Here is a 23,597-nt window from a genome sequence, read left to right on the forward strand (position 1 = left end):
ACGTGGGGCGATGTGCTGCTATTCCAATGGGGGAATTAGCGATGAATGGGGGAAATTGTTCCTCCCTCTGTCCCGTCTCCAGAAGGAGACAAAAACCCCTTTTACCTCGGCAAACAATGCCCTTATGTGGGCGCCAGCGCCCCGCAGCCCGCACAAGCCCGGCTCTGTGCGAGCCGCCAATCGCCACACCGGGCTCTGGGGCCGCAGCCAGCGGCACCCTCTCCCAGTGGGTGACCCGCACCAGCTCCCAGGGCGGGCTGGGAAAAGGTGGGAAGGTACCCCACCACTGAGACCACGGGCCGGACCTGTGGCCACGCCACCCGGCATGCCCAGCGCGGGCTGCCTTCTGCGGCCAGAGGGGCGGCGGCTGAGGCAGCGCCCCCTCCTCCGTGGGCTTCTGTCACAGCGGCGGCCAGGAAGGGGAGAGGAGGGGGCATCGATAATTCACACACAAAAGAGCTGGGCTGGGGGGAGGAGGGGGGTAGAGGGCTGGAGCCGGCAGCCCCACCATGGGCTCGGAGGAGTAGACACCAGGGCAGGCGCAGGGAGTCTGCAGAGCCGGCCCTTCCTCCTCCTCCGCCCGCGCTCTGAATTTGGGTGTGCACCTCACCAGGGCCGGTCCCCGCCTGCTCTGACAAAGGCCAGTGGCCTGGGCCATGTTTACATGATGCATAGTTCCCAGGAGCACCAGGCTCCTGGCAGGCTACCCTGCTCTTCCTCCCGGAAGGAAGGGGGAGGGCCTTGGGGTCAGACGGGGGACACAGAGGAGTTGGACCAGGCGGTCTTGCTGGGATCCCACCATCCTGGGTGACAGGGCCACACGGGGTGCCCGCCCCGCGGTCTGGCCGTCAGGCCCCCGGCTGCCCACCGAACCGTCCCTTCGGAGCATCCCATTCCACCCTTGTGGTTCCAGGGGCAGGCCGGCCCCTGCTCCCCACCGGCCTCCGCTCTTGCCTCCTAATGCCACGGACCCGGGGACGCCGGCGCCTCTACTCCACGGCATCGCCTTCCTGCCTGGCCTTTTGCAGGTCGTTCCTTAGGCAGGCACCGACGCCCGGGCCCTCAGGGACTAGAGCAGTGCTGTCCAATAGAAACAGAACGTGAGCCAGCCATGGACTTTCCCGTTTTCTAGTAGCCACATTTAAAAAGTGAAAAGAAACAGAGAGAATGAATTTTAATAATCTATTTTATTTAGCCCAATATAGTCAAAATCTTATTTCAACAAGGAGTCAATACTGTGTTAAAACTGAGCTATTTTACATTCTTTTTTCATACGACGCCTTTGAAACTCAGTGCATATTTCACACACACAGCACACCTCAGTTTGCAGGAGCCTAACAGCCATCTACAGCCATAGTATCAGACAGCGCAGACCTAGATTTCCCCCTCAAACTGAAATCCTGTCTCTCAGTGCAGGAGCCCCTAGTGAGGTGTCTGACCCACAGATGAGTTGGGTCTTGGGGGCAGGGGGCCGGAGCAGGGCTGGCATCAGGGCACTGGGGACGGGTGCCACCTTCAGTGGGGGAGATACCAAGTGTCAGGCGCCAGGCACACTGTTCCCGATCTGCGCAAGCACCCCACGGCAGGCATCGGGGAGGAACCAGGGGCTCCCCGAGGGGAGTCATCGGCGATCACACCGCGTGTGTGGCAAAGCCCAGATGGGCCCCCGATTTCCAAGGCACCTGCCCTCTTTCTCCTCTAGGCCTCCATTTGCCCATCTGTACTGTGGGACGGTCCCCACCTCTACTGCCACCCCACTTCCTTTGGCTTCTCCCCCAACACGCACTGGTCAGGTATGCCCAGCGGGAGGTGCTCCCGCTATGGACAGGCTGGGTCTGTGTCTTCCCAGGCCTGACATCTCCCTGGCCCCACCCTCTAGGTCAAGCACGGGCAGCGAGAAATCCATGCTAACTCAACGTACAAAGCTCCAGCCAATATGCCCACTGCACCCCTACGACCCCCCCCCCCCACCAAACAAATCGTGTGTTCTGAGAGCAAACAGAGCCACTTCAGGTGACCATGTGTGGATGATTCACGGGGCAGGGCCCAGGCCCCAAAGCGTGTGTGTGTGTGTGTGTGTGTGTGTGTGTGTGTGTGTGTGTGTGTGTGTGTTTGTGTGTATGTGTGTGGCATCTGAGGGCCCTGGAAGGTCCTCCACCAGCCTTCCCAGAAGCCGGCCTGGGTTCGGTGCACCTCAGTCCTTAGGTCAGAGTGATGACGCCACCATGGCTCCGGTCACTTCCTGGTTCCCGAGAAAGCTGCCATTCGACAGACTGGGGTGGCAATGCCTCTCTTGCACAGCCCCCACCCACCCTGGGTATGCTCTCCAGCACAGCAGGGCTGTGTCTGCAGAGGGTCAATGGAGAACTGGGGTCTAACGCATCCTAGACCGAGGGGCAGGAGCAGCAGGACGGCTCTGATCTCCCCGACAGGCCGGCAGATGCAGGCTAATCTCCCAGGGGTGTGTGGGGGGTCGCTCTCTCCCTTAGCAGGTCAACCTCACCACCCCAGGCCAGGGAGTCTGTCCTGCTCTAATGTCCTCACAGGCATCTGGGGGCCTAAGACCCTGGCAGCCCACACAAGGCCAGGGCTGTGCAGGCCCCGCCTGCTCCTGGGATAAAGGGATCCCTCGGTGCTGTCTCCCAGCCTCTCTCACCCCTCAGTGGCTGGAGGCCAGGACAGCCTAGCATTGTCTGTGCAGCCAGCGGCCCAGCTGATGATGGACACTTTCCTGTGACCCAGGACTGCCAGGGTGGCCCATGGCCAATCCCAGAAAGCCTTGGGCCCCAGTTCTCTGTTCCTTGGGGGAGGGCAGGGCAGAGGGATCATTCCGTGTGGATGTTTGGAGCCTTGACTAGGAACAAACAGCTCGTGCTCTGGAAGGAGGGAGTGTGACCTATAGCCAGAGAATGGGGCCCAGACCCGGTTTCTAGCCTTAGCTTAGACAAGTAGGGTCAGGGGTGGCCAGGGCCAAGACGACCACAGGTGTGAAAGAGAGAAAGCTCAGTTTAAAAGCTCACTGCAGGACAAGTCCCTCAGAAGCCATCCCCAGTTGGCCACGGTGAAGGGGCCACAATCCTCCCCCAATGTGACAGTGACCAGGGCAGACACGCAACCATGAGCGTTGGGGTCCCCAGGGAGTCAGCTGTAAGCAAACCATAAAGCTCCAACCCCAGCAGTGGGCCTGCCAGAGGGCGGGCACCATCCACAGAGCACACTAAGTATCCGGAGCACAGGGGTGGTGTTGGGGACTGTCTGAGCCCGAATGGCCTGCTCCCAACTCCTACTGAGCTCTTCCCCACTAGCAGGGTGGCCCCTGTCCTCTCCCTTGCACGAGCAGCATCCACCCCTTGCTGGGAACCCTCCCGTGGCGTCCTCAGTGCCCAGGAGCCTTCTCCTTGGACAGCAGAACAATCTCACAGCTGCCTGCCTAGCTACCTGCCTGTGTGGAAGCTTGGAGACAGGGTCAGCCGGATCCAGAGGCAGGGGCTTGAAGGACTCAGGGTCCCTGGCACATATGAGCAGGGTGTGTGACAGGAGTTCACAAGATGACAGGACAAGCTGTGAGTACCTGACCTCCCATCCCAGCTCTTTCCAAAGAAGCAAGGCTCTGGGTGGGTGGGTGGGTAGGTGGGTGGATGGGTGTGTGTGTGTGTGTGTGTGTGTGTGTGTGTGTGTGTGTGTGTTGTACAGCAGGAGCAAGGAACACTGGTGTGACGCTGTAAGGGAGCCGTGGTCAGGACCACATGGAGATCATGTGGCAGACGGGACCCAGAGGGACCTGAACAGATAGAGAGACTGGACGGGACCAAGTGAGGCTGGTGAAGAGTCTGGAAATTGGGACCAGTGAGGAGAACCCCTCAGTCTTTCAAGGGAGGCCCTGACCTGCCAACAGCCCCTCAGCCCGCGCGTGCCAGTTGGCAGTGAGCCCGGGCGCCCGGCCCTCCAGCACAGCCCCCTGCACCAGGCTGGCCACTTGTGAGGAAAAGGCCCCACACCCATTTGTTGAGCCTCTCCCGTCCCAGGCTTGCGCTAAGCTCTGTCACTGCCTCACCCAGCTCTCATCTCTCTGTCCAGTGACGGCAGATCACTGCCCCAGGCCCCACAGCAAGGAGCGAGGAGTTGCGAGTGGAGGCAGGACCGAGCCTGGGGCAGGGCAGCAAGGCTACGGCCGCCCCCTTCCCCTGCACACTGCGCTGCAGGGAGGTGGGGGAGGCACACCGGGAGAAGCCCCGGCTGGTGAGGAAAGGAGGGACAGCCCCACTGCTCCCCAGGGGACAGCCCCTGCTGCCTGCACTGTGTTTCTGGGCAGTGGAGGGCCTACTTATCAGCAGGCAGGAAGCCTTGGTCTTCTCTCAAAGAGCTCCCAAGGACCTCAGGGCTAATGGTCACATTAGCCTGTCCTACGTCAGCAGAAGCCAGGAATCAGAGCTAATGACTTGCCGAGGACCACCGGGCAGGGACGGGACTGGCCAGAACCAGCTCAGGAGACCCAGGGCACAGTGCCAGGGCCTGCCTGCAGGGGGCCACGTCCAACTGAGACCTGGCCCACAGACATGGCCCCGACTCTCTCCATCCTCCTGGCTGCAGCCTCCCTGCCCCGTCTCTCCTGTTTGGAGGCTGGAGTCCTGGAGAGCTTCTGGAGACATGTGACCTAGGAAACCCCCAGCCCTGGCATTCAGCACCTTTTCCCCTGCCCAGCCTCCTCCCTGGGAGGAGCACAGACGTGCTTGCTACCTGAGCCTCCCAGGCACGCCTCAGGCCCCCTGTGCCTGCCTTCAACATCACACCAAACACAGCCTGCTTGCTCCCACGGGCCTCCTCTGGTCCCCCATCTCTGCCACTAGCTGCTCAACAGCCATTGGTTGAGCTGCTACTCCATGGTCAGAGCTGGGGGTAACGGCCAGAAGAGGACACTCATCCCGGTGCAGGGCCCTGACCCTGAGGATGCCCCCTGTGGCGCTGTCTGAAACAATGAAAAAGAGGAACTCAAATGTCCTTCCCCACAAGTGGCCCAAACGCTGGCTCCAGAGTCAGAGAGACTTGTGGTCTGGGCCAGTTACTTCCCCCTCAGGAGGGGACATGTCCTTCCCTGTAGGAAAGGCATGGTCATAGCTCTGAGCACCCAGCAGGCTTGGGAATGGGGATTCCAGTCACTAGGATGACTGGACAGTCTTCAAAAAATGCCACATCACTGACAGGAGAGGCAAATAACATTAAGAAGAAAAAAAGGTGGCTGCAACACTACATAATCCCCCTGCCTTTTTTTTTTTTTTAAACAAGACTTTTATTATATGCAAAGACTGAGAAAAATATGCCCCAAATATTGATATTTTTTTCTTTTCTTTTGCTCCATTTTTCCCCCTAAAATTTCTACAATAAATGTAATATTTGTGAAACCAGGGGAAACCTAAGATAGGTTTCTACAGAGGCACACCTGCCCTCAAGAGGCTTACAGCCTGGCAGGGATCCCACATTCTTGTGCCTGTCCCTCTCTGCCTGACTCCTCAGAGGCAGGAACAGGGGCTCAATCTTCCCATGACCAAACTGATAAGAGTCCTGAAAGAACTGAAGACCACCCCCCCCCCACCCCCTACCAGTGCCTTTGGTCATGGGCACCGGAGGGGAGGCTCCAAACCCTCCCCATCTGCAGGAAGGGAGTGCCACACCGGGTCACCGGAGGGAGGGAAGAAGAGAGGTCCAGTGTGGTGTCCTGTGGGCCTATAGGAGCGGTCTCGTCTGAGAGGCACATACGAGGGTCCCTGAAATGCCCCAGGACACCACGCACCCCCTGGCCGGCAATCCCCACCCCCACAATCCTGCAGGAAGACGACCAATGCAGGAAGAGGGAAGCTGGACCCTCTGCTCTCCCCTGGCGCTGGCTTCCTGTCTGCTGGAGAGGTGAGTAATGTCCGCTCCCCACCCCCTCGCATCCCTTCTGGAGGCCAGGCCTCACATTTTCCGTTCAGGAAGGGGCAGAGCAAGAGGCCAGTGAAGCACATCAAGGAGAAATCAAGGAGTAGGCCCTGGCCTGGCCCCGCCCTCTGCAGCCCAGACTGCCTAGCCGGCCCATGGCCCCCTGGGACCCTGGCCTGGCCGGCATCTGAAGCCTGGGGGGGCCTGCCTACGGGCTTGCCTTGCCCATGTGTGTGCTCTTGTTCACCATTTCATTCGCACATCCATTTGACAGACCATTACCCCCACCTGCTCTGTGCCAGGCTCTGTGCTGGGTTCTGGGGTCCTAGCTTTCAGGGTGCTTATGCTCTCTGGCGGAGAGATGGACATTAGGCAGATAATCCCACCGACGGGACATGACTACAGACTGACAAACTGGTCCCAAGTCAACTCCAGACTACAGTGTCTCTGGACAAAGTCTCAACAGCTAGCTTCTCCCAGGCGTCTTCTCTCTACCCCAGAAGGCACCCCCTGAACCAAGTGTCTTTCCAGGCACCTGTGATGTACACAGAGTTCCATTTGGACTCATAGGCCAAAGCCTCAGATAGCGCCTAGCTGCAGGTCTGGAAAAGACTTGGCCACGTGTGGGCAAGAGGCCGCAGCGGGAACAGCCTGGATCACTCTGGCCCCAAGAAGCCAGTGCTTGGAATACGTGAGGGGAAGCTCCTCTGGTTCCTAGGCTCCCCCCTACACCATCTTCTGGGGAACTTCACACATGGCCAATACCTGCCAAGGCAGAAACAGGGCAGCCTCCTTCGGCACTACCCCGAGAAGAGTCACATCACCCAAATTCTCTTCATCATCTCCTACGTCTCATGAGGTGGGACAAGACTGTATGCTCACCCACGGCAGCGACAGCCCCCAGCAGGGAAGCACCTTGTGCGTGGTGTGCCCCTCCCCCACCCCGGCCCAGTGTCTGCTGCTGTGATTTCAGGGAGCCAGGAACAGCACCCAGAAAAGAGATCCGTGAAGTACATCCTTGCAGGCAGTGGCAGGCTTGGGGAAAAAAGCACAACCATGCGTGTTTCAGGGCGAGTGCATTCCCACTCCCTGCACATCTCAGAGGCAAGTTCCCAGGGGTGAAAGCTGGTGTGCTAATTCACTTCTGGTCTGGCACGGGGACCTGGCCCACCAAGACCCAAGTCTTCATCTGCATTTGTTAAAATTTGAAAAGGGAAGGAGAGAAGAGGGGGTGGTGAAGGCAGGCGGGGGCAGGGGGGAGGAGGAGGAGGAGGAGGAGGAGGAGGAGGAGGAGGAGGAGGAGGAGGAGGAGGAGGAGAAAGAGGAGGGTCCAACACATACACCTACAGGTGTGAATGTGTGCAAGCTACCTGGCTTCCCGAAATGGTTCTGGGCCGCATCACTGGCCAGCACGAGTGGTGCGCTCCCTGGGACAGCCTTGGAAGCCCCCACACTTTCTGGCTAAGGGAAAAGACCCAGGTGCTCAGATTGGGGATATCCTCAGGAACAAAGAACTCAACTGGTCCCCAACAAGGGTGGGCCTATATCCCCTCCGGATGGTGTGCTCAGAGGTAGGTCTTGATGAATGTCTGTTTCTTTATTCATTCAGGCAACAAATATTCAGCAGGCCCCTATAACGTGCCAAGCATACAGCTGGAGTCACTGGGGACAGAGTAGAGAGCAAGATTGACATGGTCTGTGCCTTGCAGGACTCACAATGGGGGCTTTAGACCTCATCTTTCCAATTTGCCAGCTCCACGGAGGACGGAGGGCCGGAGACCACACAGCAAGCCACCACGGAGGGTTGTGGCTAGGTTTGGAGTCCAGGGTAGACCAGAGCCTCTGCTTGGCCTGTCCCCACCCCGGTCCTTCGTTAACAACAGGGGATACGAGAACACCCCGTAGTCTGACGGTCTCCCGTTGATTCACTGATGGGAGCAGGATCTCGGCTTGTGTCTGCACTGTAAGCACCTTTAGAGAGGGGAGCTGGCTGCGTGCCACTGTGGGGGCTGGGGGGCTGGAGGAGGGCTCTAGGCCAGGTCTGTACCCAGCCAAAACCCTATGGGAACCCACTGCTCTGGAGAAACACAGCAGTCACCAACAGATCCAGGACCAGCAGGGGCAGCAGAGACCAGGCCAGACAACTGGGCCTTCTCAAGGCCTGCGACCCCCCGCACTGGGTCTAGGTCGGCCTCCGGCCAGCACATCAGCCCACAGCCTCCAGACACAGCCTCTGATTAAATAATTAAATTGATGGTATCACAGTCAACACCGTCCTCCCTGTCTCCAGCTCGGGCTGCCTGCCCTGATAAACACCCTGGCACTGTCAGCAGGCCAGCCTGCTTCAGCCCAGTGCCCACAACCAGGAAGGCCTGGGGCGGCGGGAGGGGCGGGGGGACTGCAGGACTACACCCAGGCCGGCTCCCCCTGGGAAGCTCTTGTGGGACCAGCTGCAGGATGTGCAGACCCCAGTCTCTGCTTTATCTTCGTGACCAGCCAAGCCCCGGGCAGCGGGGCAAATGATGCTGAGGAATCCCTGTGACCCTCACAGAAATACTCCCTTCTGCTACCTGAGCCTGGAAACTCCCCACAAAGTGCCAAGTCTCCCTGGGAGATGTCTCCAACAAAAATCAGACTCCTAAAGGACGGTTTTGAGCAACAATAACATAAGACTTTTTCAAGAGTGAGTTGCGGGAATATGGCCCCCATTCAGTCCTACTACTCTGAGTTTTTAAAAAAAATGTTCTGGATCCTTCTTGGGAAGGTATAACCCTATGCCCTTGGCTGAGCTCTGCTGGCACAGCCCTTGGTGTGGCCTTTGGGCGTGGCCTTTGATCGGCTCAGATGAGGAGGGAGGTCAGCTGCTGGGCACTTCTGAGCCCCAGAACCCCCAGCAGCATGTGGCTGCCCCCACCCTGTGGGAATACTGGGAGGCGGTTACTGGTCTGGGAGGCTCTGGTGGGGAGGCTCACAGCACGAGGGGGTCGTGCCGACCTCACGAGGTGTCAGGGCACAAAAGTCTTTTCTTTCCCAGCAGCCTTATACTCCAGGCCCGGCAGAACCACCCTCTGGGCTCCCCAGCCCCTAGCCCAGCTTCCCCAGCTGCCTCCAGGCTGGGTCTCCTCCCAGACAAAGCCGGATTCAGGCCTGTGAGGGCAGTCGGGAGGCAGGCGCGCGCGGGTTCTGCCATGGAGACGAACTTTGACCCAAACTGCAAGGCTCCTACCCCTTATTTACTCTTTAAGGCTAACCCGTTTCACAGAGTTAACATTACACCCCTTTTTAACCCTGCACTTCCCTCCCGCATTCCAGGCCCGACCTTTGACCCTTCCTAATTGCTGGCTCTACACCCCAGATCTCTGAGGCTCAGCCCTGGGCTCAGCCCCCGCCCCCAATCACCTCCCCAGAACCCAGAGCCCCACCAGAGACACTGACCACAGGTGCCACCCGGGTCCCACAACTGCACGTGACTGACACAGGCACTGTCGTCTCAGAGCCCCAGCCCCTTGGGGGTTTCACACAGGTGCTCCAGAGTGGACCCCTGGGATCTGACTTCTGACCCCAAGACTCCCATGCCAAGAAGAAGGCCTCCGTTCCGAGGGAGGCCACAGGAAGCTGCCTGGCTGGCCCTGGAGGGCAGTGGGGGCCAGGAAAGAGGCCAGACGGCTCCTGAGCTGGGCCACTTCTTATCACAAGGGCCTGGGGACACACAGTGGACAAGCTTATTGCCTGCTGGCTCACAAGATGACAGGCAGGGACCCTGTCCTATAGCCTCATGCTGAGTTGCAGAAGCCTAACTCTTGCTTTCACTGCTGAACTCTTCCGGGTCAGGCAACTATTAGCCTTCCCAGACCTGAATCACGGTAACTTCGACATCCATATCCCACCAGCCTGTGAGCGTCAGGGCAAACAGACAGGCAGGACGGCCTGTCAGGCTGCCAGCCCCTGAGAGCTCTCTCCGTTTACCTTTGGGAGGACTTGCTCTCTCTGCAGCCAGGGGCTGGAGTGCTGGTGGAGATGCTGAGGCCCTCCAGTAGGACCCCTCGCCAGGCCCCAGCTCAGATTTCTAGGCCCCTACAGGCAGGCACAGCCCCTTCCTCACTGGCCACTCAGAGACACTCACCGTCCTCTTGGCTGTGGAGGTTCTGAGGGCTCCGCATCCTCTCGTCCTGGCTGGGACTCAGGCTGGAGGCCAGGTGTGGGTCAGCTGACATCCATGTGGAGTCGTTCATATCAAAATCTTCACTGCTCACAGAAGTTTCATCCTGATCAGGGACAAAGAAGGTGGATGTTTCAACAGGGACAGGCTCTGTGCAGCCCCAAGGCAGCATTCTGGGTGAACCCTAGGGCCTGTGGGCATTTGGAAGCCTCCAAAGGCCACAGGGAACCCCCAAACCTTGCCCCCCGTGCAAGTGGTTCGGGCTCTGGTTCCTGTCGGAAGCCAGGGCTGAGGGCCGGCGCTGTCTGTAATTGAAGACAATTATGAGGTCTTGCATCCTGGAGGGGCGGATAGCAGGGCCTGGCTCTTACCCTTGTGAGCCAAGGTTGAAGCAAGCGCTGTAAACAAGGGCCACCACTCCCCGCCCGCAGCCCCGGGAAGAGGGCTCGCTGTGCACAGGGACGGGTGGCCAAAAGCGGGTAGCGAGACATGCGGACACTGCTGAGGCCAAGCAGACCGCCCCCACTAGGACTGCCTCCGACTCCAGCTCCCGTGGAGCATGCATGGAATTCCTTTCTCCCACTCCCCCAACCCAGAGGACATTTCTGTCTTCCTCCTTCCTAACCTTTGCTGTGCTTCAAAGATATGCTCTTGGGCAGCTTCCAGGGCTGAAAAGGCCAGCCCCAGAAGTGCAGAGAAGGAAGGGGGTGGGGTAGGCGAGGAGGGTTCGGATCAGACCGCAAAGGGGGTTTGGCTCCGGGGCCTGGGGGGCCGCCAGGGCCTTCCAAACAGCCGGAGGGCCTGTTAGAGAGGACCACGCCTGCCTCCTCTCCCCTTGCTGGCTTCAGTGAGCCCCTGGCCAGTCATCTGGGAACCCCCAGGGCGGGGCCCCTTCAATCCAGCCCTCCAGTGGGAAGGGACCCCACCTCCTCCTGGCCCAGCCTCTTTCAGGAGCAGCAAGCAACTGTGTTTGGGAGCTGGCTGTAAAATGCAAGAAAGATGGCCCAGCAGCTCCCCACCCCCCCAACTGGCTTTGCCCCCTCCCCTCTCCTCTCTAGCAGGATACAATGGCATCTGTGGGCCCCCAGTAAGGACCTCTGGCAGAGCCCCCCCACCCCCCAAAAAAAGCCTCTCCAGGGCCCCCTCACAAACGACTCTTTTATAATGAGCAAACACACTTTGGTTCGAACTTTCTTCGGAGGCTGTCCCTGAGGCAGACACATCTGTTCTCCAAGTGCTAGGGAACCGGCGTGGATTATCCACCCCTCCCCCACTATGGCAGGCTGGCAGGGAGTTTCCTGGAATTTACAGCTTCTGTGCAGCCAGTGTGTGCCCTCTGCGGCCGAATCCACCACACCAGCTCTGCCCAGCTCCGGGGTCCCCACGAGGCACACCCAGAGCCTCAGGGGACAGAGACCAGGTGTCCTCTTGGGACTTATTCCCCTCCCACCCGCTCCCACACTTCCACTCACCCTGCCTCCCTCCCACTGGCCGCCCTGCTCCTTACGCACAAGCACATCCACCCAGTCTTCCTTGGGTGAAAGCCCACTCACTCACATTCACTCAGACTATGTTCTCACACCCAGAGGGACACACACAGTCAAAAGGCTCTCTCGGCACAAAGGGACAACAAAACTCTCCTGTGTGGCCCCCCGGGACGGAACCTGGCCCCCCAGGACGGAACCTAAGAGTGAGACAGGTGGCTGGCCAGAGAGCGGACCCTTGGAGGCACAGAGCCCACCGAGGCTCTGGGAGCCAGGGGCAGACACATCCTTGCTTGGGCCGCCTGCTCCTTCCCAGCTGCCCAGAGCACACTGTGCTCAGGGTCTGACCTGAGGTAGGAAGGCCTTTCCTGGCTCTTGGGTGTTGTTGAAACACCCATGATTTACAAGGCTGAATCTATTAACATCCGGAAGCGCCACCTACTCAAAACGCTTCATGCATTCATTCAACAAGCATTTATTGAACACCTACTATGAGCCAAGCACTTTCTAGGCGTTGGGAAGTTCAGCAGTGGACAAGACAGAGTCCTAGTGCTCCTGGCACTCCCTGTCCCGCAGGGGAGGAGATGGATAATCAGCAGAAAAAACACGTAACAGCTGTGGTGATGGGCTCCGGAGCAGAACGAAGCAGAGCAAGCGGGAGAGGGGCCCGTGGGGCCGTGTTTGTCAGGTGGCCAGGGAGGGCCTCGCCGGTTAGGAAACATCTGAGAGGAAGCCCACAGGAAGTGAGGAAGGTTACCATGCAGGGGTCTGCACAGGGAGCCTTCCAGGCACTGGCACATGTTGGTGGGTCCAAGGAGCAGCCAGGAGGCCACTGTGACCGGAGGAGAGGGGTAGGCCAGGGGCGGCGGCGCCACACAGGAGTGTCCCCTCCCAAAGTGCGCACAAGCCTGGGCGGGGCTGTCCTCAGCCGGTCCACTAAGCACACGGTGTCCTCACCCAGGAGCCAGGAGCGGGGAAAAGTCAGAACCGCTGGGCGCAGCACTCAAGGTGCCCACACTCTACCCTCGCTCCACCAACTTGAAAACGTGAACAGACGCCAAAGTTCATTAGGCGCCAAGTGCTCCCCTTTGATCGTCTCATGTCATCCTCCCCACAGGCCCACCTGTGGGCCTCATGAGGCAGGTGTAGTCATCAGCCCCATTCTACAGATGAGAAACGGCCGCTCCAAGGGGTTAGGGCGACCGCCCAAGGTCGTGAGCTTACAAGCGGCAGAGCCAGACGTGTGCAATCCTAGAGGCCCAGACGCGCCATCCTTCCCACCTGCGAGGCTGCGCCCAGGCTGTCCCCCTCACCCGGAACACCCACCGGCCTGTGGCACCGCACAGCACAAAGTCCGAATGCGTACCTGTCTCACCCACCAACTCCGGCTGTCTCCATCACTCTTACACAATCGTTCCGCACCAGCAGCCCCCTGCAGTCAGGCACACGCCCCTCAGCTGCGGCATGTCAACATACTCTGGGCTTTGCCCTGACTTTCCCCAGAGAACCTGAAGTCCTTCCAAGGGTGGGGACGAGGCAGCGTGTCTCCCGGACCCCCCGCAAGGCCTGCGAGACGCGGGGCACTGGCTGAACTGCCTGGCGGGATCCTGGCGTTTGAGGAGGATGCGGCATCAGCTCGACAGTGGCGGCCTCGGTCCCGCCACACACGGTTCTCGAATGGAGACCATATGAAACCCGGATGGTGGCTGGCAGGCTGGCGGCAGCACACGGCCCCGCAACGTCTCCCCGTGGCACATGCCAGCCACCCCACGCAGGGCCTAGGGTTTCTCTGACTCAGATCGCTTAACTGTCCACCAGAATGACCCCCTCCACCCTTCCCTGCCCTGCCAAGTCGAAGTGGGAAGAGGTGAGCGAAACTTTACACTGAAGTTGACTGACAGCGAAAACCCAGTACCCACCGTGCCACCGGGGTCTTTGGGGGCAAGGGTTTCACGAGATTTCCCTCCCATGGCTCCATTAAAAAAGCAGGCACCCACGTCAGGCCTGTCTCAGTATGTGGGACCCGCCCCTCGGAGATCGACCCCAGCTGCCCAAGGGCACCACAGCTAGCTGCAGAGCTGGGCTCTGAACCCAGGCGGTCTGTGCCCAGAGCCCACATCACAGAGCCGCCACACCGCGCTTCCTCCCTTCAACTGAAAGAGCCAGACTCCTTAACGACAAAGTGTCTCAGGATGAGACCCACAGGAGACTCATGGGAGATGGAGCTATATTTACACATACTCCCACACGCGCTCCCTCTCTTCAATGAGTGGCACACATTTTCTGAACATCTACTATGTGCTTGTGTTGTGCCGGGGGCACAGACGACGAAGGCTCCTTTCCTTCAGGACCTTGTTATCTATGGAGAGACACCAGCCAAAAATTCTGCCCCGCTTAAGTGCCAGGAGAAAGGGGCTACGGACCCCTCCCAAGCCACTGATGGACTGCCGAGCTCTCCCCTGGAGAGTGTTCTCACAGCCCCGCGGGGTCTGCTGCACGACCCCTGGCTCTGAAGGCGGTGGCTCTGTGCAAGGTTCCAACACCGCTGCTGTAGCCGCTTTTTAGGAGAAACCAAGCGTCGTCAACCCGGTTGAAACACAGAAAACGAGTACGTTCTGACGGAGCTGCCATAGCTACTTTTGTGGGAGAGAAGCCTTCCCAGACCCCTTTGCAACCTGGCTGCTACAGCGCAGCCCCCAGCCGCAGAGGGCAGGCCGCGACCTCGTCCCCTCGATGGAGCCGAGGCTCCAGGAGCAGGCTAATTACACAGGCAGTCGCCGGTGCACGCGGCTCTGAGACCGTCCATGACTGTGTAGGGCGGGAGATGCACTCCTTTCCCGAGGGATCAGCAGGAGGTGGCCAGCGCGGCCTTGTGAGCCGCAGGCTCTTGGGCCTGTGGATTGACTTAGGGTGTTCTCCCCCTGCTCACCCAGAGGTCACGAGTTAGGCCCCTCTTGCTTTTCCCTTCTGGACTCTCAAGGGAATCTGATCTACTAATTTCTCTCTGTAAACAAACTTCAGTGAAATTTTCATTAGAGAATAAAAGAGTGTATACAATCCAGTCTTTCTGGGCCACCTCTCCCCAGACCCCATGAGAGTGACCAGCCAGCTGCCCCCTTCCCCCAGCTCCTCTTACCTCAGACACCTTGAAGCCTACAGCCTTGCCACCTGTTGATAAAAGTCCATCATTCAGCACCAAAGGGCCTGAGCCATTGTGGGCGTCAAAGTGATAGCACCACTGCCTTTCTGAAGGGGGGGACCTTAAGAATATGTGGGGAGCAGGTGAGCAGCACCCAGCCAGCCCCTAGGACACACCCCAATCCTGGAGCCCTGACTCTGGGCAGAAGGAGAGGAACCGGACCAAACCCTCCCTGCTTATCTGCAGTCCAAAATTCATGGGCAGGTTCAGTTTCTCTCCACCCAGGTTCTGAGGCCCTTCCTCCTCTGCAGGCAAACTAGCACCAACCACTGCCCAGCCTAGGAGGAGGAGAAAACGGGAGAGCAGAGGGGAAATGGTGGAAACGCGCCTGTATCCATGGCGGGTAACTAGGAGCAGGTGCTATCAGTAACCTGATTATTTTACAACTGGGGTCAATTTCTTGGGAACTAGGTTCCTGGTGCCTCTGAAGTTGAGCCATTTGCATCCTCCAGGACAGGGATCCTGGGGCGTGCCTCACACAACATTTTCCAGGCCTTTCCTCTCAGCTGTAACTCTATCTCTACCACTTGCTTTGAGGAAAAAAAAAAAAAAGAGGAGGATTTGCTGAGAATTTAGTGCAATTGTAAGCCATAAGCCCTGACCAGGAGCCTTGGGTGTACGTTTCAGAGAAGGGGAGTGGGGGAGGGGAGGCAGGGATGTGCCAGAGGTGTTTCTGGGCCAGGCAGGAGACAGACCCCTCTGTCTAGCCCCCACAGTCTGTTTGATGAGAGGCTGAAGCTCCTGCCAGAAAGATCGCCAGGCTGGGACAGTTGCCCCAGCACTAGCTCTACCCCAAGGAGGCGGGCACCAAGATGTAGAAAGTGAGCACCTCCTTCTGGAACACCTGCACGTTCCTTCTGGGCCCTGGAATTCTTCAGTAAGAGGCAACTCTTCCCCTTGTCTCCATGTCAGCGAGCATTACACACACAGCCTTCTGAGCATGCCAAGAAGGTACTGAACCGCATTTGACCCCAACTTAACCCCTTCAGTTCATCAGATGGCTTATTAATGGAAGACGAAAACCCCCCAGGATTGAAAGTAGTGAAGGGATTGCACAAATGAAATCTTAGGGTGGTCTGAGCCGCAGCTCCTGGGAGCTGTGGGGTCCCAAGGCTGCCACTGCATGCCCCACACTGAGCCCACCTGGCCACCAGGGGAGGAGGCCAGCCTCCTGGGGACACTCCCTGCACAATTCCACTCCTTCCTGCTAACATACCTTCTCTGCTGACTAGTCCTGTGAGCACAAGCCCTTCTGGGAAACGTGGAGTGGGGAGGGCTGAGGCAGCCAATCCCCTAACACCTTTCAGGTGTTCTCGTACACACGCATAGGGTCCGCAGAAACACACATACACACATAGGGAGATGCTCTGTTGTCCTTGCTGTCACGAAGGCCTGAATGCTGGGAGTGAGCATTTTCAACACCTTCCTACTAGTGTGTCGAGTGTAAAATGGGCTTTTGTTTCCTAGGCAAAGGCAACTGGCTGTTTTCCCAGCACTCCTCACCACGAGGGCCTCACTGACACCCCAGGCCCTGGCATTAACAGGGGTCTCTTTAAGAGGGTGGCTGGAGAGAGGAGTTGCAGCAGACGGGGTTCTTCCAGCCAAAAGGAGAGCTGGAGAGGAACCACTCTGAGCTAATCCCCTGCAGGAGTTTCCTTCCAAGAAAAGGACCCAGACAAGACAAAAAAGTTCTTGAGAAACTCAGGGCAGCCCAGCTCCACATGGCCCCAGGGTGGCTGAGGCCACAGAAGTTTCCCCAAATCCACCTCCTCAGCTGGGAGGAAAGTTCTGGGGTGTTCTGCTCCCGAAAGGTGCTGAATGGGGTCATGCCACACAGCTGAGGTAAAGTGGGTGTGGGAGGAGGTGCTGTCTTAAAACCTACTCTATAAAACAAGCCCAGCTTGAGATGGGATTAGACAGGAGCTTGATATTATTTAAAGACACATTTGGGCCCTAATGGTTTTGCAACGAAGGGGTAATTTACTATGTAAGGACTAAACTACCCCCAAGGCCTGGGCCATATAGGGGTCTTTCCCCAGACCAACCTCCAGCCCAGAAGCAGGGGGCCAGACAGCACCCCTAGTCCCATCACACAGATGGTTCTCCCCAGAGGAGCTGTGAGAGCCCCTGAACACCTCTCCCCACACCCCCACCTGGTAGGCTGGGGGCCCCAGGCTGGGGTTTCCAGCTGATTCTGGGATAAGTAGGGCTTTATCTCAAGGGAGAATCTATTTCAAGCCACAATCCTTCTCAGAAAGAGGAGGAAATCACAGAGTCCAAACACCATTTCAGGTGAAATCAGGAGGTTATTAATCTCCCCTCAGAGCAGACAGAAAGAAAAATCAATGTTTTAGAGGGGGGAAAAAGGTTCCATTTGAATTAATGGGTTTGTGGCTTCTCCATTGATCTGCGCCTCTTCACACTTTCTTTTTGTGCTTTTGTGCTCTTGGGGAGGGGGAAGGGAGAAGGGAATGGGGAGGAAGGGGGTGGGCCTCCCGGTAAGGAAAAGGACGGTCTAACCTTAACCTTTCTCCAGGAATAATGCTAATTAGCCAGGCTTAATGAGAACTTCCCCCAGGAAGCGCGGCCCAGTAGGGGCGACCGGACTCGGGCAAAACGCTGCTCCAGGTGGGAGCAGGGAGGGGGAGTCATTTCTGAACTCGAGCCGCTGGAATAAAAACTGTGGATGGCACACCCCCACCCTGCCCCACGAGAAGTGTCCGGTCCAGGAGGTCTAGGTGGAGAGCGGAGAGTGGCCGGCGGAGGCGTAAATTCAACTTAACGTGGACGCGCGCCCTCACTCCGGCCGGCTGCCCCCGCCCCGTGTGTCCCCTTCATTTAGGAATGCCCCTTCGCCAGGAGCCGCCGCCGCCCCCGCCCCCCGGCTTCCGCTCTGACGGTACACCTGAGCAGGGCACCCGGTCCTCTCGGGGGAGGGACAGGGGCCTGCCGAAGTGGGCTCAACTCTGCAAACCTCATCTCAACTCCCCGCGCCGTGGCGGGGAGCCCCTCCCTGCCACTCAACGCTTCCCGTCCTCATATCCCCAAACAGTCCACTTCCCTTCTCTCGGCGGCCGCGGTGGCGGCAACCCGAGCCCGGCCCCCACCCCGCCGCCTGCGAACGCCTTCCTCCCCGGGACGCGGTGCCGAGCCCGCTGCAAACGGTGTGGCCGCCGCACAATACCGCGGCGCGGCGCAGCGCAGCGCACACAATCACCGCCCCCCAGGACCGGCGGCGCGCACGGCCCGGGAGTGGGGTGCGCCCGGCGGCCCCCCGGCACTCGCCGCCAGGCACACCTCTCCGGGACCCCAAAGCCCCTAGAGTGCACCTCCCCTGCCCGTCCCCCCCCCCCCCACTCGGTCACACTCACCCGCCCCCCGCCCCAGCCCACTCCGCCCAGGGCGCAGCCGCTTCCCTGCGCCCCCCTCCTCAGCCCCGGCGCAGGAAGCTCCCCCGCGTCCCCCTCCCCAGAACCCCCCAGCTCCCCCACCCCCTTAACCGCAGCTCAACGGCCGGCGGCATCGGCGGGAGAAGGGGGGCGGCGGCCGGGGGCCCGGAAACGGCCCGATCGCGGGGATCCGGGTCGGACTCCGTACCTGGGCGGGAGGCGAGGCGGAGACCGGCGGTCGGGCTCGGCGAGTGAGCGGGGCGGGCGGCAGTGACAGCCCCACAGCTCCAGCTGCTGCTGCTGCTGCTGCCGCCGCGGCCGCCCGGGGAGAGGGGCTGGCACCGCCGCGGCGCGTCACTGCCCGGCCCGGGGGCGGGGGTGGCCAGGGGGAGGGCCCAGGCGAGCGGCGGCGGCAGCGGCGGCGGCGCCGCGGCCGGGAGGGAGGAAGAGGGAGGGGGGCACCGGGCACGGGGAGGCGGGGGAGGGGGGGCGGGACCGGGCACGGGGCGGGGGCCGGGGGGAGGGGAGCGCGGGGAGGGCGCACGCAGGGGGAGTAGGAGGAGCAGCAGGAGGAGGAGGTGGAGGGGCTGACGAGAGGGAGGAGTGGGCACGGGGGGAGGGGGAGAGAGGAAAAGGAGGCACCCAGAGAGAGGAGAAAGGAGGGAGAGGCCGGGGGGCGGGGAGGGGGGAGAGGAGGTGGAAGGAGGGGGTGCTGGGCCAGGTAGTGGGGGAGGGATGAGGGCGCACTGGACGCGCTGCCGTGCGCTCCGGGGGGAGAGCGCTCTTAAGGGGGAAGCGCTTCGAGGAAGATTCTTGCTGGGGGCTGAGCCCCGGAAAGAAAGCGGTGGGGTGTGTGCCCGCCCCTCGCTCCTGGAGGCCGCAGTCTTCGGGTCTGGGGGTTGGAAGGGGAGGCACCCGGCCCGCCGGCTCTCTGCGTTCAGGCCAGGAGAGGAGAGACTTGGCCCAAAGAAAGTGACTCAGGCACCATTAGGAACTCTCCGCGCCCTGGGGCCTTCGGGCAGCCCTGGACCTCCTCGTGTCCCCTGGTTCCCTGGGCACGCGGGTCCTCGCTGGGCGGGGCTGCTGGGTCCCCGGGCGGTCTCAGCGAGACCCTAGTCTGGGAGAATCAGGCACGTGGCCGGCTCTCTCCCGCCCCCCCCCCCCACCCCTATCTCAGGGCCCCCCTTTTCTTGATCAAGTTCAAGATCGGGGTCCTTAGCGCGCTGCCCCCCCTGCCCCCTCCTCTCCCCTCCCCCTCCCTATATTCCGTACCATCTCGCCTCTTCACTCTTCCTTTGTCTCTTTCCCACCACTTAGTTTACACCCTCCCATGCTCCCCTTCTTCCTCCCTGGCGGGCGCCTGGGACTCCAAGATGCGTTCACCTGTCCGACCCAAACATTTCTGCGATCGGGAGCGCTCGCCGCCGCCTCGCTCTCTGCTCCCTCCCGGCCACCCCCACCCACTCCTCCCGCCGGTCATTGTGCTCCTCTAGACCACACCGTACCGGCTCCTTACGGCGCACGAGCTACAGTTGTAAAGTAATAGGATAACATCACGAATGCTGCTCCATCCCAGACCTGGGCGCGTACTGTCCGCGGAGACACAGCGTGGCAGGAGAGGGAAGACCCAGGCGGATCAGAGACGCCGTCCTCCGCACAGGCGGACCTTGTCCGCCTGGGGTGCTGGAGAAGACCGCGTGGGGCGTCGCGGGGTGGGGGGTGGAGGACCCTGGACCTGCGAGCAACCTCAGACTCAGCCTAGAACAGAACTCGCTCGTCCCCAAACAGCACAATTAGACAGACCCCAACAGACAAGATGGGTCAAGGGCAGACGTCCCCCTCCTCAGATTCACAACCTCCGTTACCACGCATCAGCTTTCAGGAAAAGCTTGTGCTTTAACAGGGATGAGGAGCTGCCCTCGTGGAATTCTGTGAGGAAATGGCCAAAAAACAAAACAAAAATACCAACAACGATCCCACCTCCTGGTCCCTCTAGTCGCATCCGAAAAAGAAGGGCAATTTCTACTGACTTCACGCTACAACTCATTCACAGTAGAACAGCAAAGAAAAAAAAAAAAAAGACAGCCATCTCGGTTGTTTGCAATTTTGAAACAGACTGCCTTTAACCCTCCAACTTTTTTTCTCTAAAAGCCTTTTTCTTTCTTTCACTGAAAGCTTTGCATTGTGAACAATCCGAGGTAAACAAGGCTCCCTCTACAGGTGTGAGTGGGAAGTACAACACAGGTTCAGAGCTCAGTATTCACCCCTTAGAAAAATAGGATGGCAACATATCAAATTAAAGGCAGACAGACTTGTCCCACACGTGCTAAAGATTTATTGTCAGTACAGAACTTACACTTTATTTTTAAAAGAGGGTCTAAGCATGTTACTCATTAGCGCCTTTTATTCCTAAAATCCAATGTGTTTTCAAACCAATGCACCCTTCCCAGTTTTCTCTAATAGATCTTCTTGCCCATTGTCGTGGGGACAGCCTGGAGTCTGCATCACCTGAATGTCCACACGTGTTGGTGCCCAATAATGATTTTTAGAATTTTAATTAGTGGCCATGACTCTCCAGTTCATCCAGGGAAATGCGGGCGTTTCCAACATGGGAAATGCCCTTCCTCACTTTGAAAATGAGATAATTCAGGCCCGGATTTCCCATCTCTTCCCACCACATTTCCAGAGACCTTTGACTTCTCTTGGCCTGATTCACTATTTCACAGCAGTGGTGGACATCTGGGCTTGAAATATAAAGCCAAATCCAGCTGAAGTTCAAAGGTGGAATTGAACCCAGATAACCCACCTCCTTTCTGACTAATAAAAGAGAGCCAGTACCGCCCAGGAGAGCAGAGCAGTGATTTTCTCTAGGCATGAAATGTGAACTCATTTACCATCCCTGAGATAAAACAGCCTCAGCCCCACTCAACCCACAGAAAGCAGTTGGGAGCCCTAGAGAAACCTGGCTGTTTAGCAGCACCGAAAATTAGGTGAATTTTCATGTGTGCTGAAGCCTGCAGAAATCTCCCAGATCCTTATTCCTGCAGGAGTGGCCACTCCTTGAGTAACCTTGTGCTGGTTGTTTTCAGTGTCCTTGTGCCTTTGGACAACTCCCTCGATCCTTAAAGTGGCCACAGCACGGGTCCCAACAAGGAATGGCATGACCTAGTTTCTTGACCACTAATTCTCCCAAGGATGCGACCTTCCTTCTTTCGGCCCCAGTCTTGGTGGGAGAGTATGGCAGGGAAGGCTGCTCCCATCTGCTTCAGAGGGCAGTACTGCCTTCATGTCCCCTTCATGTCAGGCTCTGCAAGCAGTGGGTGCTTTTTTTTTTTTTTTTTAATGTTTATTTATTTTGAGAGAGAGAGAGAGAAAGTGGAGGAGGGGCAGAGGGAAAGGAAGACAGAGAATCCCAAGCAGGCTCCACACTGAGCTCGAGCTCATGAACCGTGAGATCATGACCTGAGCTGAAATCAAGAGTAGGATGCTCTACCGACTGAACCAGCCAGACGCCCCAACAGTAGGGGTTTTTGTAAGTGGACAGTTGGCAGGGCATTTGCTCTATAGGACAGTTTCTTAAGCAGCAAACTCCTCCAGACAGACTCCTATATGACATGAGACATCCCCCCCACAAGTAGGGACCTGGCCAAGGGGATCAAGGGTTTGTTACTATTAGGAAAAACAGGAGCTTAGTCTGATCAGAGAGGATACTGTTCAAGCATCTCAGAGCATTTAAAAACCCATCTATCCCTATATATTACTTATGATGGAAGAGAACATGTACCTGCACAATGGAGAGACTGGCAGGCACCCATAACCATGCGATCAAATTCAGGAGCCCCCTGAAGTGGGGCCACCTGACATGATGTGCTCACCTCCTGAAGAGATGCAATCATCACCCACGTTGTGTTCTCCAAAACGCATAACCTGAATCTGATTATGAAGAGACACCCAGACAAGAAATCTAGAGAGACTCTCTACAACATGACTGTCCTGGACTCTTCAAAAAGATTCATTGTTATTAATTCGGGTGTTCTAAACCCTGAGAGTAAAGAGAAATAACAACTAAATGCAAAGTTTGAATCCTGGTTGGATCCTGGAAACAAGGAGTAAGAAGGAAGATGGGGTGAAGGAGAGGCACAGGAAGTTGGGGCGAGGGATCGAGTGGAGACGGGTTGAGGGTGGAGACAAGGGTGGGCTCTGGGCTGAGTGGTCAGAGAAGGACCCTCTCGAGAGTAAGCCAATGTGTGCCCTGACCCCAGGGTGGCTGAAGTGGACAACTGGGTGAAGACCTGGGGGCACAGTCTTCCAGGCAGACGGAAGAGCTGGTGCCACGGCCCTGAGGTAGGAAGGGACTTGGCATGTTTGAGGAACAGAAAGGTGAGCAGTGTGACCAGAGTGAGATGGGCCGGGGTTGGGGGGACAAAGGTGAGAGGGTATTCAGGGCCAAGCATGCAGGGCCATGTACACCACTGTAAAGTATGTGGATTTTATTCTAAGAGTGAGGAAATGATGCAATATGAATTATGTTTTTAGATCAGAGGGGATGAGATTATAAGGAAGCAAGAGTGACAGCAGGGAGACCAGTGAGGAGGTCCAATAGAGTCTAGCCACATGGGACTGGTTCAAATTCTGGTTCTGACACTCAAGTGACTTTGGGCACCACACTTAAATCTCTTTAAGCCTCAGTTTCTTGATCTACAAAGTGGATAATAAGAGTGTGGTTAATGTAGTATTTGACACCAAATTTCCCCTTTCAAATTGGACACTGTGGTGGCCAGCCTCCAAGATGGCTCCGTGTGATCCTCACCTCCTGGTATCACACCCTAGTGCCCTGTCACAATGGTCACAATGAATAGGGCTGTGCAAGCTATTAGGTATTGTGGAAATGAGGGTGTATGACTTCTGAGGTTAGGTCACAAAATGCAGCTGGATATCCTCCTGAGGGGTAGTATTTGGCAAATGGCAGCTTTTATCATCATCATCAGGATTCTGAATTTTCACAATGATAACCCCCCAACCCCCTGCACAAATGCTGCACTGGTTTACTCAGCCACCAGTGACGGGTGGCAATTCCCATTTCATGGCATGCTTGTCAGTGCTTAGTATTAGCAATCTCTTCTGTCTTTACCAATCTGAGAGGTGAAAAATAGTATCTCTTATTTTCCTTTGCCTCTCTTCATTTGGCGGTGTGAGTGTATATTTATGTGTATCATGTATTTATCGGTCACTTGCATTTCTTAGAACAACCTGTTCATATTCTTTGCCCATCTTTCTATTTGGGTTGGTGGTATTTTTTTTTTTAAATTTTATTAAAAAATGTTTTTTGACATTTATTTTTGAGAGAGAGAGAGAGAAAGAGAGAAAAAGAAAGAAAGAAAGAAAGAAAGAAAGAAAGAAAGAAAGAAAGAAAGAAAGAAAGAAAAAAGTGAGCGGGAGAGGGGCAGAGA

General features: G+C 57.7%; 1 protein-coding gene across 2 annotated transcripts in view; it reads right to left on the minus strand.

The window, feature by feature from the left end:
• NOL4L (nucleolar protein 4 like) overlaps positions 1-23,597 on the minus strand; it is a 128,463-nt gene that overhangs the window by 18,635 nt on the left and 86,231 nt on the right. The window contains exons 1-2 of one of the 2 annotated variants that reach the window (XM_086701961.1): positions 18,356-18,510; positions 10,040-10,181 (exon numbers count right to left, since the gene is read on the minus strand). In XM_086701961.1, the coding sequence (XP_086558087.1) occupies positions 10,040-10,148 (109 nt within the window). In that variant the 5' untranslated portion in view covers positions 10,149-10,181; positions 18,356-18,510. Of the gene's footprint in view, positions 1-10,039; positions 10,182-18,355; positions 18,511-23,597 lie in introns of those variants that run through there. The other variant, XM_086701960.1, reaches the window with a different exon arrangement.

This window comes from Puma concolor, chromosome A3 (assembly GCF_028749965.1).
Source record: "Puma concolor isolate L17-30 chromosome A3, mPumCon1.1.hap2, whole genome shotgun sequence".
Lineage (NCBI taxonomy): Eukaryota > Metazoa > Chordata > Mammalia > Carnivora > Felidae > Puma > Puma concolor.